This window comes from Anoplopoma fimbria, chromosome 13 (assembly GCF_027596085.1).
Source record: "Anoplopoma fimbria isolate UVic2021 breed Golden Eagle Sablefish chromosome 13, Afim_UVic_2022, whole genome shotgun sequence".
In the NCBI taxonomy this organism is placed as follows: Eukaryota; Metazoa; Chordata; class Actinopteri; order Perciformes; family Anoplopomatidae; genus Anoplopoma; species Anoplopoma fimbria.
This window is the reverse complement of record NC_072461.1, coordinates 16,613,840-16,632,154: the sequence shown is the minus strand read 5'-3', so window position 1 is coordinate 16,632,154 and position 18,315 is coordinate 16,613,840. Positions and strand designations below refer to the sequence as shown.

The 18,315-nt window shown below is 42.7% G+C and overlaps 2 protein-coding genes across 2 annotated transcripts; one reads left to right on the top strand and one right to left on the bottom strand.

Moving 5' to 3' along the window:
• Positions 1–134: 134 nt before the first annotated feature.
• On the top strand, positions 135–5,385 carry pold2 (polymerase (DNA directed), delta 2, regulatory subunit). The gene is made up of 11 exons (XM_054610270.1): positions 135–315; positions 512–744; positions 840–961; positions 1,072–1,195; positions 1,337–1,451; positions 1,589–1,787; positions 1,934–2,014; positions 4,075–4,232; positions 4,324–4,451; positions 4,546–4,647; positions 4,804–5,385. Exons 2-11 carry the CDS (start codon positions 519–521, stop codon positions 4,962–4,964), a joined length of 1,416 nt encoding a protein of 471 aa, XP_054466245.1. The 5' UTR covers positions 135–315; positions 512–518; the 3' UTR covers positions 4,965–5,385.
• Positions 5,386–5,423: 38 nt separating this feature from the next.
• Positions 5,424–18,315, bottom strand: aebp1b (AE binding protein 1b). The gene is made up of 22 exons (XM_054610269.1): positions 17,453–18,315; positions 15,904–16,074; positions 15,759–15,815; positions 14,537–15,001; positions 13,183–13,257; positions 12,586–12,651; positions 12,128–12,211; positions 10,941–11,012; positions 10,745–10,854; positions 10,219–10,358; positions 10,052–10,136; positions 9,809–9,953; positions 9,619–9,707; positions 8,988–9,111; positions 8,578–8,774; positions 8,254–8,427; positions 7,848–8,011; positions 7,078–7,676; positions 6,797–6,936; positions 6,530–6,629; positions 6,237–6,403; positions 5,424–6,149 (listed from the first exon to the last, which is right to left on the bottom strand). The coding sequence occupies exons 1-22, from the start codon at positions 17,700–17,702 to the stop codon at positions 5,778–5,780; spliced, it is 3,846 nt and encodes a 1,281-aa protein (XP_054466244.1). The 5' UTR covers positions 17,703–18,315; the 3' UTR covers positions 5,424–5,777.

The window sequence follows — 18,315 nt, the reverse complement described above, 5'->3', positions numbered from 1 at the left end:
GAGAAAGAAAGTACAACAGACTTGTCTCTGCTTTAGTCAAATCTTACATTAAATAGCGCGATGCTCAGTGTGTATATCACTGCTCCTTAAGGTTCATGGTACATTAGTTTTATTTGTGGGACTAGCGTTTTAGTTGTTTTTCTTTGCCGTGCACGTGTTCTCGCGAGAATACAGGTTAACGTTGAGCCGGTGATTTCGCGGGAATTGTTTCGTTCGCTCGCCGACAAGGAAAACAACGTGTGATATCTATAAATATAACGTAGTAGCCGATGTCAGAACGGTGAACAGTTGAAGCTTGACTTCCCATCTTGTAAGGTGAGATCGTTAAATCTGTTTCAGGAGCGATATTCTAGAAACAGTCGGCATGTTTGGACGAGCTTAGACAGCCCCTCCGTTAGTTGTCATTAACTCATTCAAGCCTGTCGAGCGCACTTTGTGAACATGCACGGGACACATTAAGTGTGCATGCGACAAGTATTTCAAATAACCTCTTCCTGTGCTTCGGCTACAGGACAGTCATGTTTTCCGACATAAGCGCCCAGAAGGAGGCTTCCTCTCTGCTCTGCCGCCCTGCGTCCGAGGACCAGGGGCCGGTGTTTGAGAGGGTGTCGCCGGCCTACACATCATGCTCCGAGCGCTACAAAGTCGGGGAGCGGAGTTTCACTCGTCAGTATGCTCATATTTACGCCGCAAGACTCATGCAGATGAGGCCCTTGCTGTCAGAGAGAGCCCAGCAGAAGTGGGGTAAGCTCAGGACAGTTTGTCCTACATCTCCCAAAGCACCTGGAATGTATTTACATGTATTCATTAATCTGTTTGTCTCTTTCTGTCTCTGCCAGGACCAGATGTGACTATCAGGGAGCTGTGTGATCTTCAGACAGGGGAGCAGTGTTGCATTGTGGGAACCTTGTTCAAGCGTATGGAATTGCAGCCATCTATCCTGAAAGAGATCAGCGAGGAGGTCAGTGGTCACGCTTAATTCAATAGCTGACCACCTACATCCCAGACTAAATCAAATCACTTGCTGGCAGGTATCATGCATAATGTGTCTTGTTTTTCCCGCTCCTTTAGCACAACCTGCTGCCGCAGCCTGCACGAGCAAAATACATCAGTGAAACAGATGAGCTGATTCTGGAGGATGAGCTGCAAAGGATCAAACTGGAGGGCAAAATTGACAAAGACAAGTGTGTCACAGGTCAGGATTTTTCTTGAGGTCAAGACAGGTGATGGAGGATGTCACTCTCACATCACTAAAGGATTACAGGGTTGCATGACTCAAATACAGCCATGGACAGGTCTCTTGTATGGCATTGGGCATCTTCTGTTTCTCTCTCAGGTAGTGTTATTGCAATATATGGAGCCGAGAAGAATGATGGGAAGTTCACAGTTGAGGACTTTTGCATGGCCGATCTTCCGCTACAGACACCAAGACCTGCACTCAGCTCTGACAGGTAATCACACACACACACACACACACACACACACACACACACACACACACACACACACACACACACACACACACTCAGATTAAATTCCCAGCCTTCTGTGATAATTTATTAAAATGCCATTGTCTGTCCCAATCCAGGTTTGTGCTCCTGGTCTCAGGACTTGGTCTAGGCAGTAGTCATGCTGACAGCATGCTGGGGCTACAGTTGCTGGTTGACATGGTAACTGGTCAGCTTGGTGACCAGGGGGAGCAGAGCGGGGCAGCAACAATTTCCAGGGTCCTACTGGCTGGAAACCTCCTGAGCCAGAGCACCCAGGACAAGGACGCATCAACGAAGGTAACTAGAACTGGTTTCACTTTGTCACACATTTACTGACATCACAGTTTTTTGTTTTTTTATTAGTTTTCCTTTTTAGAAAAGAAGCAAACATGAACTGGCATGCTTAAAAACAGTGTTTTGATTTATCTTCTCTGTGTGCAAAGCCTAAGTACCTTACCAAGAAGACTCAGGCTGGCAGTGTTGAGGCCATTCGTCTGCTGGATGAGATGCTGTGTCAGCTGGTGGTGAGTCTACTTCCCACCTTATGCGTACTCACACACACACACACACACACACACACACACACACACACACACACACACACACACACACACACACTAATATACATATTCTTTTTGTGCAATATGATAATGTTCTATATACTGTGTGAGTTGATGGGTATTTAACATTTTATCATAATATTTAAACTGTGGTGGGGATCTCTTCAATATCTGTGGTCAATCCATAAACAGTGTCTTGATTGAATTTTTCCTGAATATTTACAAAATTGTGATATATTGACATTAAATTACATAGTAGACATATGGGGTACATCCCAAGTCTCTTATTTGTCGTTTCCTCGCTCCTCGATCCTCGCTTGAACCGGAAATCGTTCTGCGCCGCCATATTGACGGCCGTCCCAAAGCTCTTATTTCAGCACCGAGGAGGGATCTCCGAGGAGCCATGAGCGAGGATGCACGAGATCATCCTTTCAGGAAGTGTTGTGAGGGTCGACACGCCCCCTCATCGTTCATCAGTTATCTGATTGGACGCTGCAGCCGATCGTACTGATCTGATATAGATCATCATCATTGGAGTTTAATACCAGAGTGAGGACAGATCACAGACTGAACAGATTGAAAAGTTAGAGAGAGTTAAAGAGTTGGAGAGTTTGTCTGTTTGTCAGTAGAAACACTTTTACGTAATTTATCTTAATTTCCATTCATTCATATGAGGCTGATAATTCCTGAGTGTCAGGTTAGATGAGTTATGTAATTCCAATTTACCCCGAAACATTGAGCCTAATAAAATAATTCCAGTGTTTAGGAGAAAACATAATCATATTCTGGATTATTTAATATTGACATCACAATCCGAATTTCAAAACCTACAGATGTTTATAATTAATTAATAAGACAAACGCTGCACTGCGCATATGAGCAGGACACAGAACATAGTATAAATACACAGAACACAGTATCAATACTAAGAACATAGTATCAATACTAAGAACATAGTTTAAATACTGAGAACACAGTATAAATACTGAGAACACAGTATAAATACTCAGAACAAAGTATAAATACTCAATGCAGTTTGTTAAACAGGTAACAGGCTGCCGAGAGAAATACATTTCTACTCTGGCAGTGATAAATACTTTGTTTCATTATTAATATTAGTACAGTGATGATTACTTTGTGTCATTATTAATATTAGTACAGTGATGATTACCTTGTGTCTTTATTAATATTAGTACAGTGATGATTACTTTGTTTCATTATTAATATTAGTACAGTGATTATTACCTTGTCTTTATTAATATTAGTACAGTGATGATTACTTTGTTTCATTATTAATATTAGTACAGTGATTATTACCTTGTGTCTTTATTAATATTAGTACGGTGATGATTACTTTGTGTCATTATTAATATTAGTACAGTGATGATTACTTTGTGTCATTATTAATATTAGTACAGTGATCATGTGTGCAGACTCAAAATCAAAAGTCTCTCCAAGCCGACTGACAGCGGATCAGCTGTGATTAGCGGCCGCCGTCATCAGAAACAGACGTCGCTTCAAGTGACGCTGCAGAGGAAAGGACGTCTCATGTCTCTTAAAACACATTTCCTCGTTTCCTCTCTCCTCGATTGGTTTCCGGGACTAAGACGCAAGGAAACGACGCAAGTGAGGGAATCGAGGAGGCAATTTAAGAGACTTGGGATGTACCCCTGGAGTGATATTTCAGTTTTCATCCGCTGGCCTAAGAAATGTTAGATCTTAAGGACTGTTGGGCAAAAGAAACAATTTAGAGACATCACCTTAGACATTGGAAAATTGTCATTGTCATTTATTAATGTCTGATACTTTATAGACTATAGAATTTATTGATTAAATGAAAAATGATTGACTGAATAATTGATGATGAAAATAATTGTTAGCTGCTGCAGCCCCAAAATGAAGTATTTTGTATATAAATGAAGTTCCTAGATCATAAAATTATAATGTTTATGATAAATAAACATTATAATGTTTATGATAAATAGATACTGGTGTCACTGTGTCTCTGCCTCCTGTTGTTCCAGGCCTCAGTTCCAGTGGATGTAATGCCGGGCCACCACGACCCCACCAACTACACCCTTCCTCAGCAGCCACTCCACCGCTGTATGTTCCCTTTGTCCTCAGTGTACCCAACACTACAGTTGGTCTCTAATCCACACCAAGCTATCATTGATGGAGTGAGGTGAGCATTATCACTATTCCATCTTGTGTTTAGCCTTGAATCCCAAGTTAGCATACGGATATTTGAGACTTAATGTGTGTTTCCAAAAAAGGTTCCTGGGCACATCAGGACAGAATGTCTGTGACATTCAGAGGTACAGCAGCATGGACAGTCACCTGGAAATACTGGAGGATACGCTACGACTCAGACATCTAGCCCCTACAGCACCTGATACTCTGGGTTAGTCAGACAAGTTGATGCAGAATAAAACACAAACCTTCTGGCTGATATCCGTTTGAAGTATTCACACTGTTTTCTCTACATTTTGTGTCAGGTTGTTACCCATTTTACCAAAAAGACCCTTTCATCTTGGAGGAGTGTCCCCACGTTTACTTCAGTGGCAACGCCCCAACCTTTGAGTCCAAGCTCATCAAAGGTCAGTGTGTGTTTAATTGTAAACCTGTTGGACAACGGCCTTTCTTTAGACTCTAAACGGACTAAATATTTACATTATTTTAGGATCTATTATTGCATTTGAACTGTTTTCCTTCTTTCTAATGTGCCAATACATTTCTTCTTCTCTTCCTGCCAGGTCCTGATGGCCAGGAAGTCCTTTTGGTGACTATTCCACTCTTCAGCAGCACCCAAACGGCATGCCTGGTCAATTTACGTACACTTACATGTGAGCCAGTCAGCTTCTCGGCCTTCTCCGCTGACGACGATGAGGAAAGTGAGATGAATGTCAGCCACTGAGGATCCATATCCACATGCAGTACAACATGCTGTCACTTCTTGGACACTATTGATGACTATTCAGACTGATTTCACTTGACCAGAGAGGAGTCACAACAACATTGGACCAAGACATACAGTTCTTTCTAAACTGATGCTGTCTAGTATCATAATGGTCAATGGAAAGCTGTTAGAATTTCCTTACAGGGTTACTTCTAATGTTTCCTTTTACAGGGTGTTTTTTTTCTGTGATGGGTAAACAGCGCTGATATTCCAGTTTTCTACTCTTATATCAGTGTTCACAAAGATACTAGAAAAAGGAGACAAGCGTTGTGTATTAAAAAGCCTTTATTTGAAAAATAACTCTACTCCAGCTGTGTCTGAGGCAACATGATAGAAGACTCCTTCTCTCCTCTGACTCTGTTAACAAGTTTGAACAAATGCTTTCTAAACCTTCAGGGACTGTTTATACTGTTAAAAAAAAAAAAAAAAAAAAAAAAAAACTGCCATGGTGAAGTAAAAAAACCCAAACAACTCTTTTTAATGTGCATCCACAATAAACAACTTTTCATGAAGCAAAAAGATTGAAAATGAAACAGAAATACTATCATGATGAACGGTAAATTTTTGTGCAGAGGCATTTTGTTAAGTAATAGATACACTATCTTTATACAACTATGTAGTTAATATTCTGTACATTCCCATTGCTTATTTGTCATACAAAGACAGGATCCCTCATTTGATTCTTCATCAGCCTACTCGGAGGACAACTTGGCAATGAGAACTACTTCTAGGAAAGGACAGCTTACTGAAATTGGCAGTGTGTTTTTAAGATTAATAGTCATCAATCTTGTACTCATAGTTATAATCCAGGATGGAGTCTGTGAAACCACCAGGCGTCGAAGTCTGTCCCTCCCCTATGACCCACGAGTCATACCAGGATGTCGTGGTCTCTGGAGTTGTGGGAATAATGGTTGTCGGGAGTAACGTCGTTGTTGATCTTAGCTTCAGTAATCTCTGTTGCCGAAGGCGACGGATACGAGCTATCCTGAGCCTCCTCTGCCGTTCAGAGCCGCCTCGTGAATCCGGTGAATACCCATTGTTGCCATTAACCACACGCCTGTTGCCATTAGCAACTGCAGGGTTCTGTGCTCTGTTGTTGCTATAGCTGAGTCGAATTGGCTTGTTGCCATGGAGGGCCATGATCTGCAGAGAAAGTAAGAAAGACACTTTATTAAGTACTACATTGACAAGAATTTAAGGTGTGTTCATGTCAGGATGGCAGTGCTATACCTGTTTAATGCGGTCCCAGTTGGACTTGGCAAGGTTGAAGCTGCAGGCGGTGGCTCCTGACTGGTAACCCACCACACAGAGTTTGGTCACAGAGGAGAAGCCCTCCGCTCGAGCAGTCACGCGGTACTCTCCCGGGTTAAGCAGCCGCCAGTAGTCCCCTGTTGGTGCTGCGATGACAGAGAGAGGACAGGTATTTTGCTTTAAGCACAGAGGGTGTTATGATGTGTGTAAAAGCACCTGACTTATAACACATTAGACATGAAGAGGGGGGAAGAGGAAGCCTTTCACCAGACCTGTAGTGACATCATGGTTTATCCCCTCTACAGATACAGTGGCATTTGCAATGGGGTTCCCCTGCTGATCCTTGACGATGCCTCTGATGCCACGGTGCACCTAGGTAGAGAGGGAAAAGTTAAAACGAGGGGAACATAACTAGTTCTCATGTCGCCATGATTGTGTACCCTTTGATATACCTGTCTAGGACAATCTTAAATCAGAAAGTCTGTATTACAGTACAGCAGACGGTATACTGTGCATCACATGCTGTGTGAGTGACTGACCTGCTCCATGAAGATGAGCATTGCTTCTCTGTTCTTCTCCCACTCATTGGCCAAATCACTCTGATGGGGGAACTTATCACATCCCAGGAATATGGACAACTCAAAACAGTTGGTGTGTAGGTAGCTGAAGTCATTCATACCTGGAGAGGGGGTGAGCACACACACACACATTTACCCCAGAGCCCGCACTGCACATGTTGTCCACCAGGGTGTGTTATAAATGCATACAGAAAGCTAAAATGCCTGTAAAACACATGTTAAACCGATTGGCCTCTACTTACTCCCTGTGATTGGCTTCCATTTGGCTCGGTTGATGATGCCATGCACCCCTGCATCGGTGTCTCCGTGGCAGGAGCCGTGGAAGCTGCGTGTCATGGTCAGGTGTGTGGAAGCGTAAGAGACAGCCAGCCACCTGAAGAGGGACTCGTCTGCAATCACCCGAGGCTCATCTTCAGGCTCAGAGTACTGATAGCCGGCACTTCTTCCTCTATCTTCCTCTTCTTCCTCTCTGTGGCCATAACCTTGGCTCTGGTCGTAGCCATGCTCATAACCTTGGTTCTGGTCATAGCCACGTTCGTAACCTTGATTCTGGTCATAGCCACGTTCATAACCTTGATTTTGGTCATAGCCACGTTCATAACCTGGATTCTGGTCATAGCCACGTTCATAACCTGGATTCTGGTCATAGCCACGTTCGTAACCTTGGTTCTGGTCATAGCCACGTTCGTAACCTTGGTTGCGGTCATAGCCTTGGTCGCGGCCTTGGTCGTAGCCCTGGCCCCTCCACTCCTCTTCTGGCTCTGCATATCCCCTTCCTCTCCAGTCTTCCTCTGGCTCCTCATGGTAGCCCCTTCCCCACTCATCAAATCCTTCTTCGTACCTGTAAGAAATTATTCTAGTTCAACTATTTAACATGATTTTAATTAATGATTGTTGAGCAATGCGGGAGACAAGAGGAGGAAAAATTAGAGTTTGGGAAAATAATTATGTGTGTAAAGCAGGGAAACATCAACAACAGAACGCAGTGGCAAAAGGGGAGGAAAAGCCATACTGTCTCTTCTTGCGGCTGTGGGGTTTCTGGCTCTCGGCAGGCTTGTTGAGACGCAAGCTGTCATAAGGATAGGCTACAATTGACTCCCCGCCCTGGAAGTTTGCACCTAACACAAATGGATGGCTTTTCATCCAGGAGATTATGGCCTTAGTTTCCACAGCAATCTGGAACAAAACCAGGAAGACTGATGTAAGCAGAGTATTTATTTTTGTTTACTGAGTAGACAACCATTGTAAAAGTACAAAGGACTTTTACATCCATTGTATAGTAAAAAAAGCCCATGTATATGAGAAGAGGAGCTTTTAAGGGAAAACAGTTGCCTTAAAAAGACCCTTAACTGGAGGTCTTCTGTCCCCGGACTTTATGAATAGCTGGTCGTAATACACAACAGTACCCTCCTTCTTACCGAGTTTGTCTCAAAGTTCTCTGGTATGGGCATGTGATGATTTGGGGTGAGTTTGGGCACCATGCCCTTATCTTCAGCATCCCACAGGATACTATTCAGGTCTGGGAAGTTCTGGAAGATGTCGATGCCGTCATCAGTGAAGTGTCCCGTGGTCCACCCACTCAGCTCCGATCCCTGCGGGGGAGAATTTTGACAAGCGAGACATGGAACCAAGTCATCCCAGACCACTAACAACGCATGATTCACTGGCATTTCCTGTTTGTTTCTCTCTTTTGTTTGACAGTTGAGTTGAAACACATGATTTTCAATGATAACATCACTGACCGCTTCAAAAGCTTCCACATGTCCGTCAGGATTGAGCGATGGCACCAGGTGGATGCGTATTCCCTCCACCAGACGCTGGACTCTGGGGTTTCTGTCTTTGTGCTCTTTGCACAGGTACTGCATAAGAAGCATGATCATCTCCCGACCCACTGCCTCGTTTCCGTGGAGACCTGCCGTGAAGCGAAACTCTGGCTCCCCTGCAGAGACAAACGGACAAGACTGTAGCTGTTTGTCCATTAACCATAATCTGCCGACTTCCACCTGGTGTTTATATGGATTTATAGGAATCATCGGTGGTGCCATCAAGGCCCTGCAGTCCTCCTGTGTTTGATTTCAACCTATCAGCATTTTTACTATTAAAAATTATATTCCGATTCGTCTGTTTCATGATTGTATGATCACATTCCCACCTATTTCGTGCTCAGTGGGGTTGCCAGAGATGACCATGGCCATGATATCCAGTCCCTTGGAGCTGCGGCCCAGGCTGTAGATACTGGTGATGTTGGGACACTCTGAATTCACTGATTTCATGAGCTGAACACATAAGATTATGGACACAGTCAGTTTGCAAAGTATTTCATTATAGCTAAACATTACTTATGAAACAGCTTATGGCTACTATTCAAACCATCAGCAGACCTTTTCTCACAGATCTGTCAAAGCAGCTAAACATCCCTGCAGTGTATTCAATTCACAACAGGTCAATCTGATTTATCTGTGTGAGAAAGCCCTAAAAATCCTCAATAGTGCTCTTGAAAGTAGTGAAAATTGTGGGTGCTGTTTGTGATGAGCATTGCGTTAGTGTGGAAAGTTCATGTTTTCCTCTGATGGCTAAAATAACACATTGAGAAAGAATGAGCCCTCCGCAGGGTTTTAATATCAGTTTATATTAAAGTGGATTAATGCAGACCTCCTGGTTGGGTTAGGGTTAGGGGAAATTATTTAGTTTTTCGTCTTTGCAAAAATAACTGAGGATTTCCTGTGGAATTCAGTCAGCCGGCAGACGTGCAGGGGACCTGTACAGTGTGTGAGGATACTCACTGAAACCATCTCTGAGTAGCTGTGATGTTTGAACTGCAAGTAATCTACTGGAGTGACTTCATTTTGCCTGTACTGAGCATCCACTGGATCTAGGAAGCAAAAAAGGACAAAATGTATTATTCTTTTAGTGTGTTTCAGTGTGCCTGTGTGTGTGTGCATGTATAAGCGTGTTAATGTGTTTGAGGCTCACCGGGTAGTGGGCAGCCGAGGACCTCCAGCCTCATACACAGAGAGCCGTTCCAGCTCTGAGGGATGATCCGAATGTAACGGGCCAGCACAGGCTCTGCCAGTTGGTTCATCAACGGAGTGTCCTTATCACTGTTTCCAAAGAACAACTAGGGGAGAGATACGTGGGAGGAAGGTGAGTCAGGGTAAAAGCAGGGAAACATCATTCATGGTGCCCAAGAAGTGACAGAATTTTAGGTGAGCTCACCCAGTCAGTGTATCCGTCATGGATGGTGGTCCATTCTCTGCTGTTATTGCTGAAGGCCAGGAAGTAGGACATCACAAAGTCACTCCTGAAACAAGACAATACGTGGGCAACGTGTTGGAATTAGATGTGGAAAATAAAGTGTACTCATCTTTGTGTTTGCGTCTTACTCGTTTGAAGAGTCGCGTCCTTGTGTTATGACTCCTGTGAACTCCGTATCCCTGCGAGCATCAATCTCAAACCAGTGGTTTCTGTCCTCTGAGTTTGCACACCACGCTCCACCTCTCATGTTTTCTTCATCATCTGAGCCCTGGGAGCCACAGAGACCAGAACACACGTTGATGGGTCCTTAAGGTCACATTTTTAGCTCATACATATACTTCAAATATCAGCTTATCATGCACTGACATGCAAGTCGTTGAGTTCAAACATCACAGATGCCATGATGACATTTGAAGGAGAAACATTTGAAGATTCATTGGCTGATTTAATTACTAAGCTCCTAGAATGATTCTAAGACTATAAAGATTGTGAACATAAAAACCCAAAGCAGCTAATGGAAGCGACAGACTCAGCCATAACAGTATTTTCCAGCTGGTAGCCGGTGTTTATTTCAAGGCCCGGCAGTATGTAAGTGATAGCTGTACTGTATGTAAGCGTTCAGACCACAGCAGTCCTGCTCTGATTGTTGTGTACCTGCATGTTGAGGCGCGCCCTCTGAGGTGCAAAACTATACTGAGACATAGAGGAGGCTGTAAGCTGGTCTGGCTCGATCTTATGGGACTCCATCCCAAGGGGGGGACACTCTGCCAGAGAAAATCAAATAAGATGTTTATTTATTGTATTCGCAAAGCTCATGCAATGTTTTCCAGGTCTGAACAGACGGACTTACTCTTTGGCTCTTTGAAGACACGTGGTCTGTTCCTGGCCCGCTCCTCTGCCTCCTTCAGCTTCTGTGCTCTCTCTGCCAGAAGTCAGAAAAACAGTCTTAATGCCAAATAAATGCCGCTGTCTTGGCTGAATATCTTCTCTATCGCTCTCTCTCTCTGTCCGTGCTCAGAAAATTATCTAAGAACTCATCGTTATTTTGCAATTTTTTTAACACTGCGGGGGTTAGAGAACGGTTTAAAAAAATTCCAGATGTTTTGATTTGCCTCCCAGTCTAAGTGTGCTTGGATCAAACTCAGATCCTGCTGACCCACATAGTTCACCACAGAGTTCCTCACTGAAGAAGACTGCTGAATCATATATATCATTATCGTTATTCATAAACTCACACACTGATCCGTGTGGCACATGATGTCGTTTATTGCTGACGTCTTACTGACAGTGGGAATGTAAAACATGTTGTAAGCTCACTGGCCACTGGCCACTGGACAAACACACGCACCCACCGACACACACTGATGTGTTTAGATGCAGACACACATCTGCCTTTGTGCCAATGTGTTACAGATGAGTGCTTCAAGCTGCAGAATTTCCTTTTACATGTCAGCTAAGAATGCTGTTCACCTTAAGCCCAGATAGCAGTGAACCGTCCACACAGGAAGTGCCCTATTGACGCTAGTCCTGATGGTGTTATATATCATCGTCTCCAGCCTAAACACCAGCTAACTTAGTTAGACACAGCCGACATTTGGCGCAAAAGAGCTGATGTGAGTCCTACATTGCAAAATCCTCTGCCTGCAAACTCTCCCTTGTTGCCTCTTTCCTTTATCACTCACACTAATCCGCTACAGGCAGATCATTCTCATTTAACTCACAAGAGCTTTCTGAACTTCTTTGGAATAATCTCCATTTAGTCGTAGAGGGATGAACTTTTGTCCCTTCAATACAAGTTAAAGCAAGTACCAAAGGCCAGCTGTCATTACTGAGAAGTCACCTCTGCATTCTCTTATTACAGAAACATGATCCAATGAAGGGAACACCTTAGAACTGTTATCTGTTAGTACTTTTGAACTCGGGTCACAGGCCGTGCTTTTGCTTTGGCAACAACATTATTGTATGTATTCTGACATGATTGCGCAGGGAGATGTTATGTAAGTAAAAAAATATATATTAACATCTGGGTTTTCTTACCTTTCTCTTCCCTTGCTCTTTCTTTTGCTGCTCTCTCTCTCTCCTTCTCCATCCATTTATCGTCATTCTCGTCTTCTTTCCTCCCTGTGGAAAATCAAGGACGGCTTTTATAGAAACACCTATAAATACAGTATTCCTTTTAACTGCAGTGTATAAGCAAGTAAGTTTATGAAAGTCATTAGGAACAGTAAATAGTAAAAAGGTCACAAAGGATTTATAAATCTGGAAACTTATTGACCTGACTGCTGTTTATTTCATTTCCTTGCTCTCTGCGTTGTTGGCAGAAAGTCTCATCGCAGCTTAACTAATGTATCTAATATAAACATTCGGCATGGATATGTCTCAGTTGTGTGTGTGTGTGTGTGTGTGTGTGTGTGTGTGTGTGTGTGTGTGTGTGTGTGTGTGTGTGTGTGTGTGTGTGTGTGTGTGTGTGTGTGTGTGTGTGTGTGTGCACGTACTCATTCCATACTCGTCGTAATCATCATACCACGTTCCCTCATGGGGAGGAGTAGCAGTGGGTTCCTCTGTGTAAAAAGAATAAACATCAAGTCAGACGACTCGTTAAGTCAATTGGAGGCACCGCTATATTACAAATGAGAATTTATAAGATCACATGATTTAATACAGTTTTACAGTTAGTACAGCACCGATTTATTCAACCACAACAACTGTTTTCTATTTGGATGCCACTGCGACGCCTACTATGAAATTAAGTTGTTAAATCTTTAATTTACATTTACAAGAATCATAACAGAGTTGTGAACTGATGACAGGGCTCTTTTTTAACTCCACATCAAAACGGAGGAAAGTTTTGTTGACTCTGTGGAAACGAGTAAACCCACTCTTGCTTGAAAAGTAGGGCAGGTTAGCTCACAGACTCACTATTATGTTATTTCCATGTGTTGAATTGCTCATGACTTCTCATCTGCTTCTAGCCAAAAGACACAGATGGAACAGACATTTCATCTGCGTCACAGGTCTAACTGCCTTACTGAGAATTTTACATCTTATTTAATGGATGTTAATTTACTTCTAATGTGTTTGACAGCAGTTACCTGGTAGAGTTTCTACTATGATTTCAGGGCTGACCTCTTTACCATCAGGGAATGGAAGATTCTCCGGCACCTCAACTGCAAAATCAAACAAATAAAAAACATCAAAAGGTCAAACAGAGAGATTATTTAAGAAATGTCGGGGGCAGACTGAGAAACATGATAAAGTGACAGAAACAGGGGAGTGTAAATGAATCAGTGGAAATAATTGGAGAGCAGAGGTACAGTGCAGGATTCTGGAAACACAGAGTAATGAGAATCAGACCGGTCCAGAAGAGTGTCACGGAGCCACACAACACACTGTTTCCTACATCTGAGCCTGTGGAAAAAACTAGTGCAGTCACTGATGATTTCTGGTGGACGAAGGCTGGAAAAGATAGCGACGATCATAAAAATTCCACCATGAAGTCTGTAAATTAGATTATAAAAGATTATTATACCATTAGTTGAAGGTTGTAGCTTGAAAGTTTAGTTTGGGCAGAACAATGTGTGATTATAAGGGGCTGGAAGATATTGGTTAAAATGTAAATATCAGACAGTATATGTTGTCACAGACATAAATCATAAAAATGGTAATATCATTACATAGTTAAGGTGTCCCTTGGTCTAAATATTGTTTCAGATATATTGTTTTCTGATCATGCAAAGACTAAAATATTGACTTCTTTTCACAGTAAAAATCCAAATATATGTTGTTCTTATATTCTGAATACAAAGAACACTTGAACTAAAATGTACTAAAACAAAGTAAGGAAACCGAGCTACCGAACAACTACAGTGGGTGACTCGTGATAACCAAATACATAAAATCCGGTTGTTTAGAAACACTGTGAGCTTACTGCGTAAACCCAGCATGCATTGTATAGGCTTCAAATTCTCCAGAAACCACCTTTTGTCAAACATGTGTAATTTATTTCTTCAAGTGTCTCAGATGAGTCACATGGCCTCATCCTTTAAAACTCCCCTCAGTCTTTCTTTGAAACACATTTGAGACACAGATTTCAAACCAGGATTCACTGATCCCTGTTTGGCTGTGGCTGTTAGTAACACAGGAAAAGCACTAATCTGTGTGGTTGTGTGGTGAATGGAATCAAACCTAAAACAGCTGGTGAAAAATAAAAGCACATAGAAATTAAATTAAACAACTATTGGCAATATATGTTAATAGTTGTTAGCTAAACTTAATATATTCAATTTGTCTACTTTAAAACTTTTAAGTTATCTAAAAAGCAACAAATCTCAAAAATCAATGCAACAATAGCAGTCCCAAGGGATCATTATAGTTGAATCTCTCTTCGTATTCATGTGTCATAAACTGTCACCCCACAAACATCCTCAAACAGAGAGTCAGACTTACATGTAGAGTCCCAGTAATCGGTTTCATCTGTCTTCCCATCAACCTCAGGGCCAGAGGGGGTCGGGTCCACCTCTTTCCAGTAGCTGTCATAGTTATCAGTCACAGGAGCGTATGGTTCTTTGTCGTCTGGTGTCCAGTAGTCATCGTAGGCGTCAGGCGCCTGAGTGGACAGCTCTTTCTCCTCTGGTTTCCAGTAGTCATCATAGACGTCAGGCACCTGAGTGGACGGCTCTTTCTCCTCTGGTTTCCAGTAGTCATCATAGACGTCAGGCGCCTGAGTGGATGGCTCTTTCTCCTCTGGTTTCCAGTAGTCATCGTAAATGTCTGTCACTGGGGCGGCTGGGTCTTCCTCCTCCAGCTTCCAGTCGTCGTATGGAAGATCTGTGATGGGAGCCTCGGGCTGAGGCCTTGGTGGTGTGGGCTCTGCCTCCCAGTAGTCATCCTCTGGTTTCCAGTAATCATTGTCTGACAGAGAAACAGATGGAAAGATGTTTAGACTTGAATATTTTGTATGGTTGTCAACTTTTTACCTACGGATACATTTATTTTACACTGCCTTTGTTTTTAAACGGGATGTGACTGAAATATGCAAAACTACAAACAATTGATAAGACTTTATTAGAAATATGACAAGTGAATAGTAATGAATGATTTTTTTTTTTGTTATTGAATTGTTGTTCCTGTCAGTAGGGTAATGGTGGTTTGAGCACCGAAGGAAATTTGTGTTACGTCCTGTACAGTGTCTTAAATTCCTAAGGGACAGTACACAATTATCAGGGGGGAGGGGAGGTCAGAAAAGGGGGAGGTAAGTGTTTTTCTAATTGCTGCTGAGTAGTGAGACTTATTTGTTTTGACTTTCCACACAACCTTTTTCCTTGACAAAACATGACACCTATGATATCCATAACGCAACTGTGCTACGCTAGTGGTGGCTAATTGTGCATCTAGCCTTAAGCAGAGATGAGGAGTGGACAACAGAGGTCTGTTAAACTTCTTTCTAACTACACATCCACAATTCTTTTTCATTTTCAAACTTGACCTCACTTGAGGCAATCTATAAGACAACACACAGCTCCCTCTGAAGCCAAAAAAGGCTTTAAGACCTATAAACAGATTTTGATGTTATAAATGGGTGAAGTTTTTAGGTTTTAGTTGCTTTTCTTAATCACACGTAGGTCCAAATAAAATATGAATAATGCTGTGGAGGGTGTCTGTCACTCACCAACATCAGGATATGGGTAGTCCGTGTATGGTTCAGTGGGTGGTTCAGTCGGTATAACTGGTGGCAGCAGACAAACACAAAGTCAACAACATTCATTCAAGTCATTCAAATAGAAATGTGGGTCCCTGCTATGTTTTGTCCTCACATGTTGTGGTTGGTGGTAGAGTTGTGGTTGTCTTCCTGTCCTTCTTCTTTCCCTTCTTGTCAGTTTTAGGCTTTTTGGTGGCGTTGGGGTCCTTTGGCTCTTTTTTCTTCTTCTTGTCCTTCTTCTTCTTTTTGCCTTCATCTGGTGCTCTCCTCACCCTGCCTGAAAAACCTGGAAAAAATGAAGAAAACAGAAGAAGGAAAAGGTTTTCCAAAACTAACTTAGTTGGCTTATGGAAATAATCAAAATAAGCACATGACACTCATGATCTGAATAGATATTCATGCAAATTTAGTCTTTTTTTCCCTTAATATTCTCCTGAACTAAATTCAAAGTCCCGGTAAAACAGTCATTAGATCACTTAAGCTTCTGCATTGTTACGTGTTCCCCATTGAAACAGAATATTTGACCAATAAAAAGTGGACCAGCTAAGAACCTTCCTTGTCTCTAAAAGTTGCAGATTGATTAGCAGATAGATGTCATGATGTTATTGGTTGAAATTGGGCGGTACTAGCTTACTTAAGCACACTTCATATTTTGTTATACAAGGATGAAAAGATGATTAAACTTTGATGTGTTTTGCATATATTGTTAAATAGGTGAACAATATGACTGGGGATGTGATCTAAAAGGGTGAAAGAAGCATTTTTTATTCATCTCGACTTTAAAATGAACCCTCTTAAGCTGTTACTAATATATTTCTTTGCGGATCAAAATCTGTTAATACCTATCAGATGCCAAATTATTATTCAATGAAAGCACATTCATGTTAAGTGCTGAAGTAAAAGCTTATATAACGCTTAGTATCATTTACGAGCAAGGTGAGAACTGAATTATGCAATGATTTCTTTCCTGCAATGTTAAAACACAATGCTGCCAGAGGAAATCCAGACAACCAGATGACTTCAGTGGTTGCTTCAGGTCCATCAGTATTTCCTTCTGAGGTTGTCTGAAGTCTTGAGGCACTTTCATGGAAAAAACTTCTCTCTCTTTCCATTAGTTGTGCTCCATTAACCACACTTCAGTTTTAATGACACAAAATCTGTCCAAATACTCAATAAACATATCACTATCACCTTAGCAACATCTTACCGCTAAACCATAAACCCATCAGTGAGACTCATTTAAGTGTGCTCTAGAAAGGAGGTTTATTACAAATGTGTCACAGTCTTCCATGTCCATTCTCGCATCGTGAATGTGTACCAGAGTGCATTAATCAAACAGGGTTATAGGCAGTGAAAAGGTCAGTGTTATAAAATCTGTCTACGAGATGTTGACTCTGTCTCTTCCTCTCTTGTCTCGGGAGAGCCAAAAACATCTGTCTATGCTTTTTATTCTCTGCTGTGGAGAAGTAGTGGTGGACAGGTGAGCACCTGGACTTTCTCATGCCTGCTGGAGCTGTCAGACACTGAATTGGTTAGTGTTTGTGTCTGTGTTTGCTCTCCCATGTCCTGCTAGGGCTCACACCATAACTGCATGGCTTTGATGTTTTTTTTCTATATAACATATAAATATCTTTTTTGTTCGGATTTGAATTTTCTCCACTCACCAACCCGTGCAGCCTCCTCTGTGTCTCTCTTGTCCTTGTTGCTGCTTCCCAGTGGGTTGGGGTCCACTGTGAGTCCTTGCTCACTTTCTGGGTCATCCAGGGACTCCTCTCGCAACTGATCCTCTGCCTGCTTCTCCCCTGCAGTCTGCCGGAGAGAAACTATCCCTCCAGCGCTCTCCCCTCCTCTGGGGATCAGCAGACAGCACAGGGCCAGCAGAGCCACTGACACAACCACAGTGTGGCTTTTCATACCTGCTGCTCTTCCAACTCCAGAATTCTTTGGTTTGTAGTTTTTCACTTTTCTATCTCTGCCGTCCAATGCTCAATCCAACTTCGTCCACCAGAATAATTATTTTCCTTCCCCGTGTCTTTGCAATGTGATCCACACCTTTACTCCAGCACGGAAATTGCTGCAGCTCCACACGAACTCACAGCCACAGTGTCAACCAGGCTCAGACTGGGCTAGACGGAGATGGAGTGGGAGGGGGGTAGGGATATGCAGGGGGGTGGGTTATATAGACAGAGAGACAGATAGAGGGATACAGAGCAAAGCAGCAATCCACCCAAATGAATAGACTGGGTTCCTAATTGCCCCGCAGCTACGGTCAGCTGAAAAAACAGCACCAGGCCAGAGGATCCCCTTCACCTGGCTGACGAGTCAGAACAGGTGCAGGGCTCAGACAGGAGACGGGGGAGGATGAGGGAGGGCAGATGAAGCCTCAGAATGCAGGGCTTGAACCTCCTGAGTTGGTGAAAGAAACCAGCTCCTTTTTTCGTCCGCAACTCCTGTTGAATTCTTCGTCAGAAAGCTTTTGCTCTGCAGACTTACCACAGAGCAGGACAGCAGGAGAGAGGAGCAACTC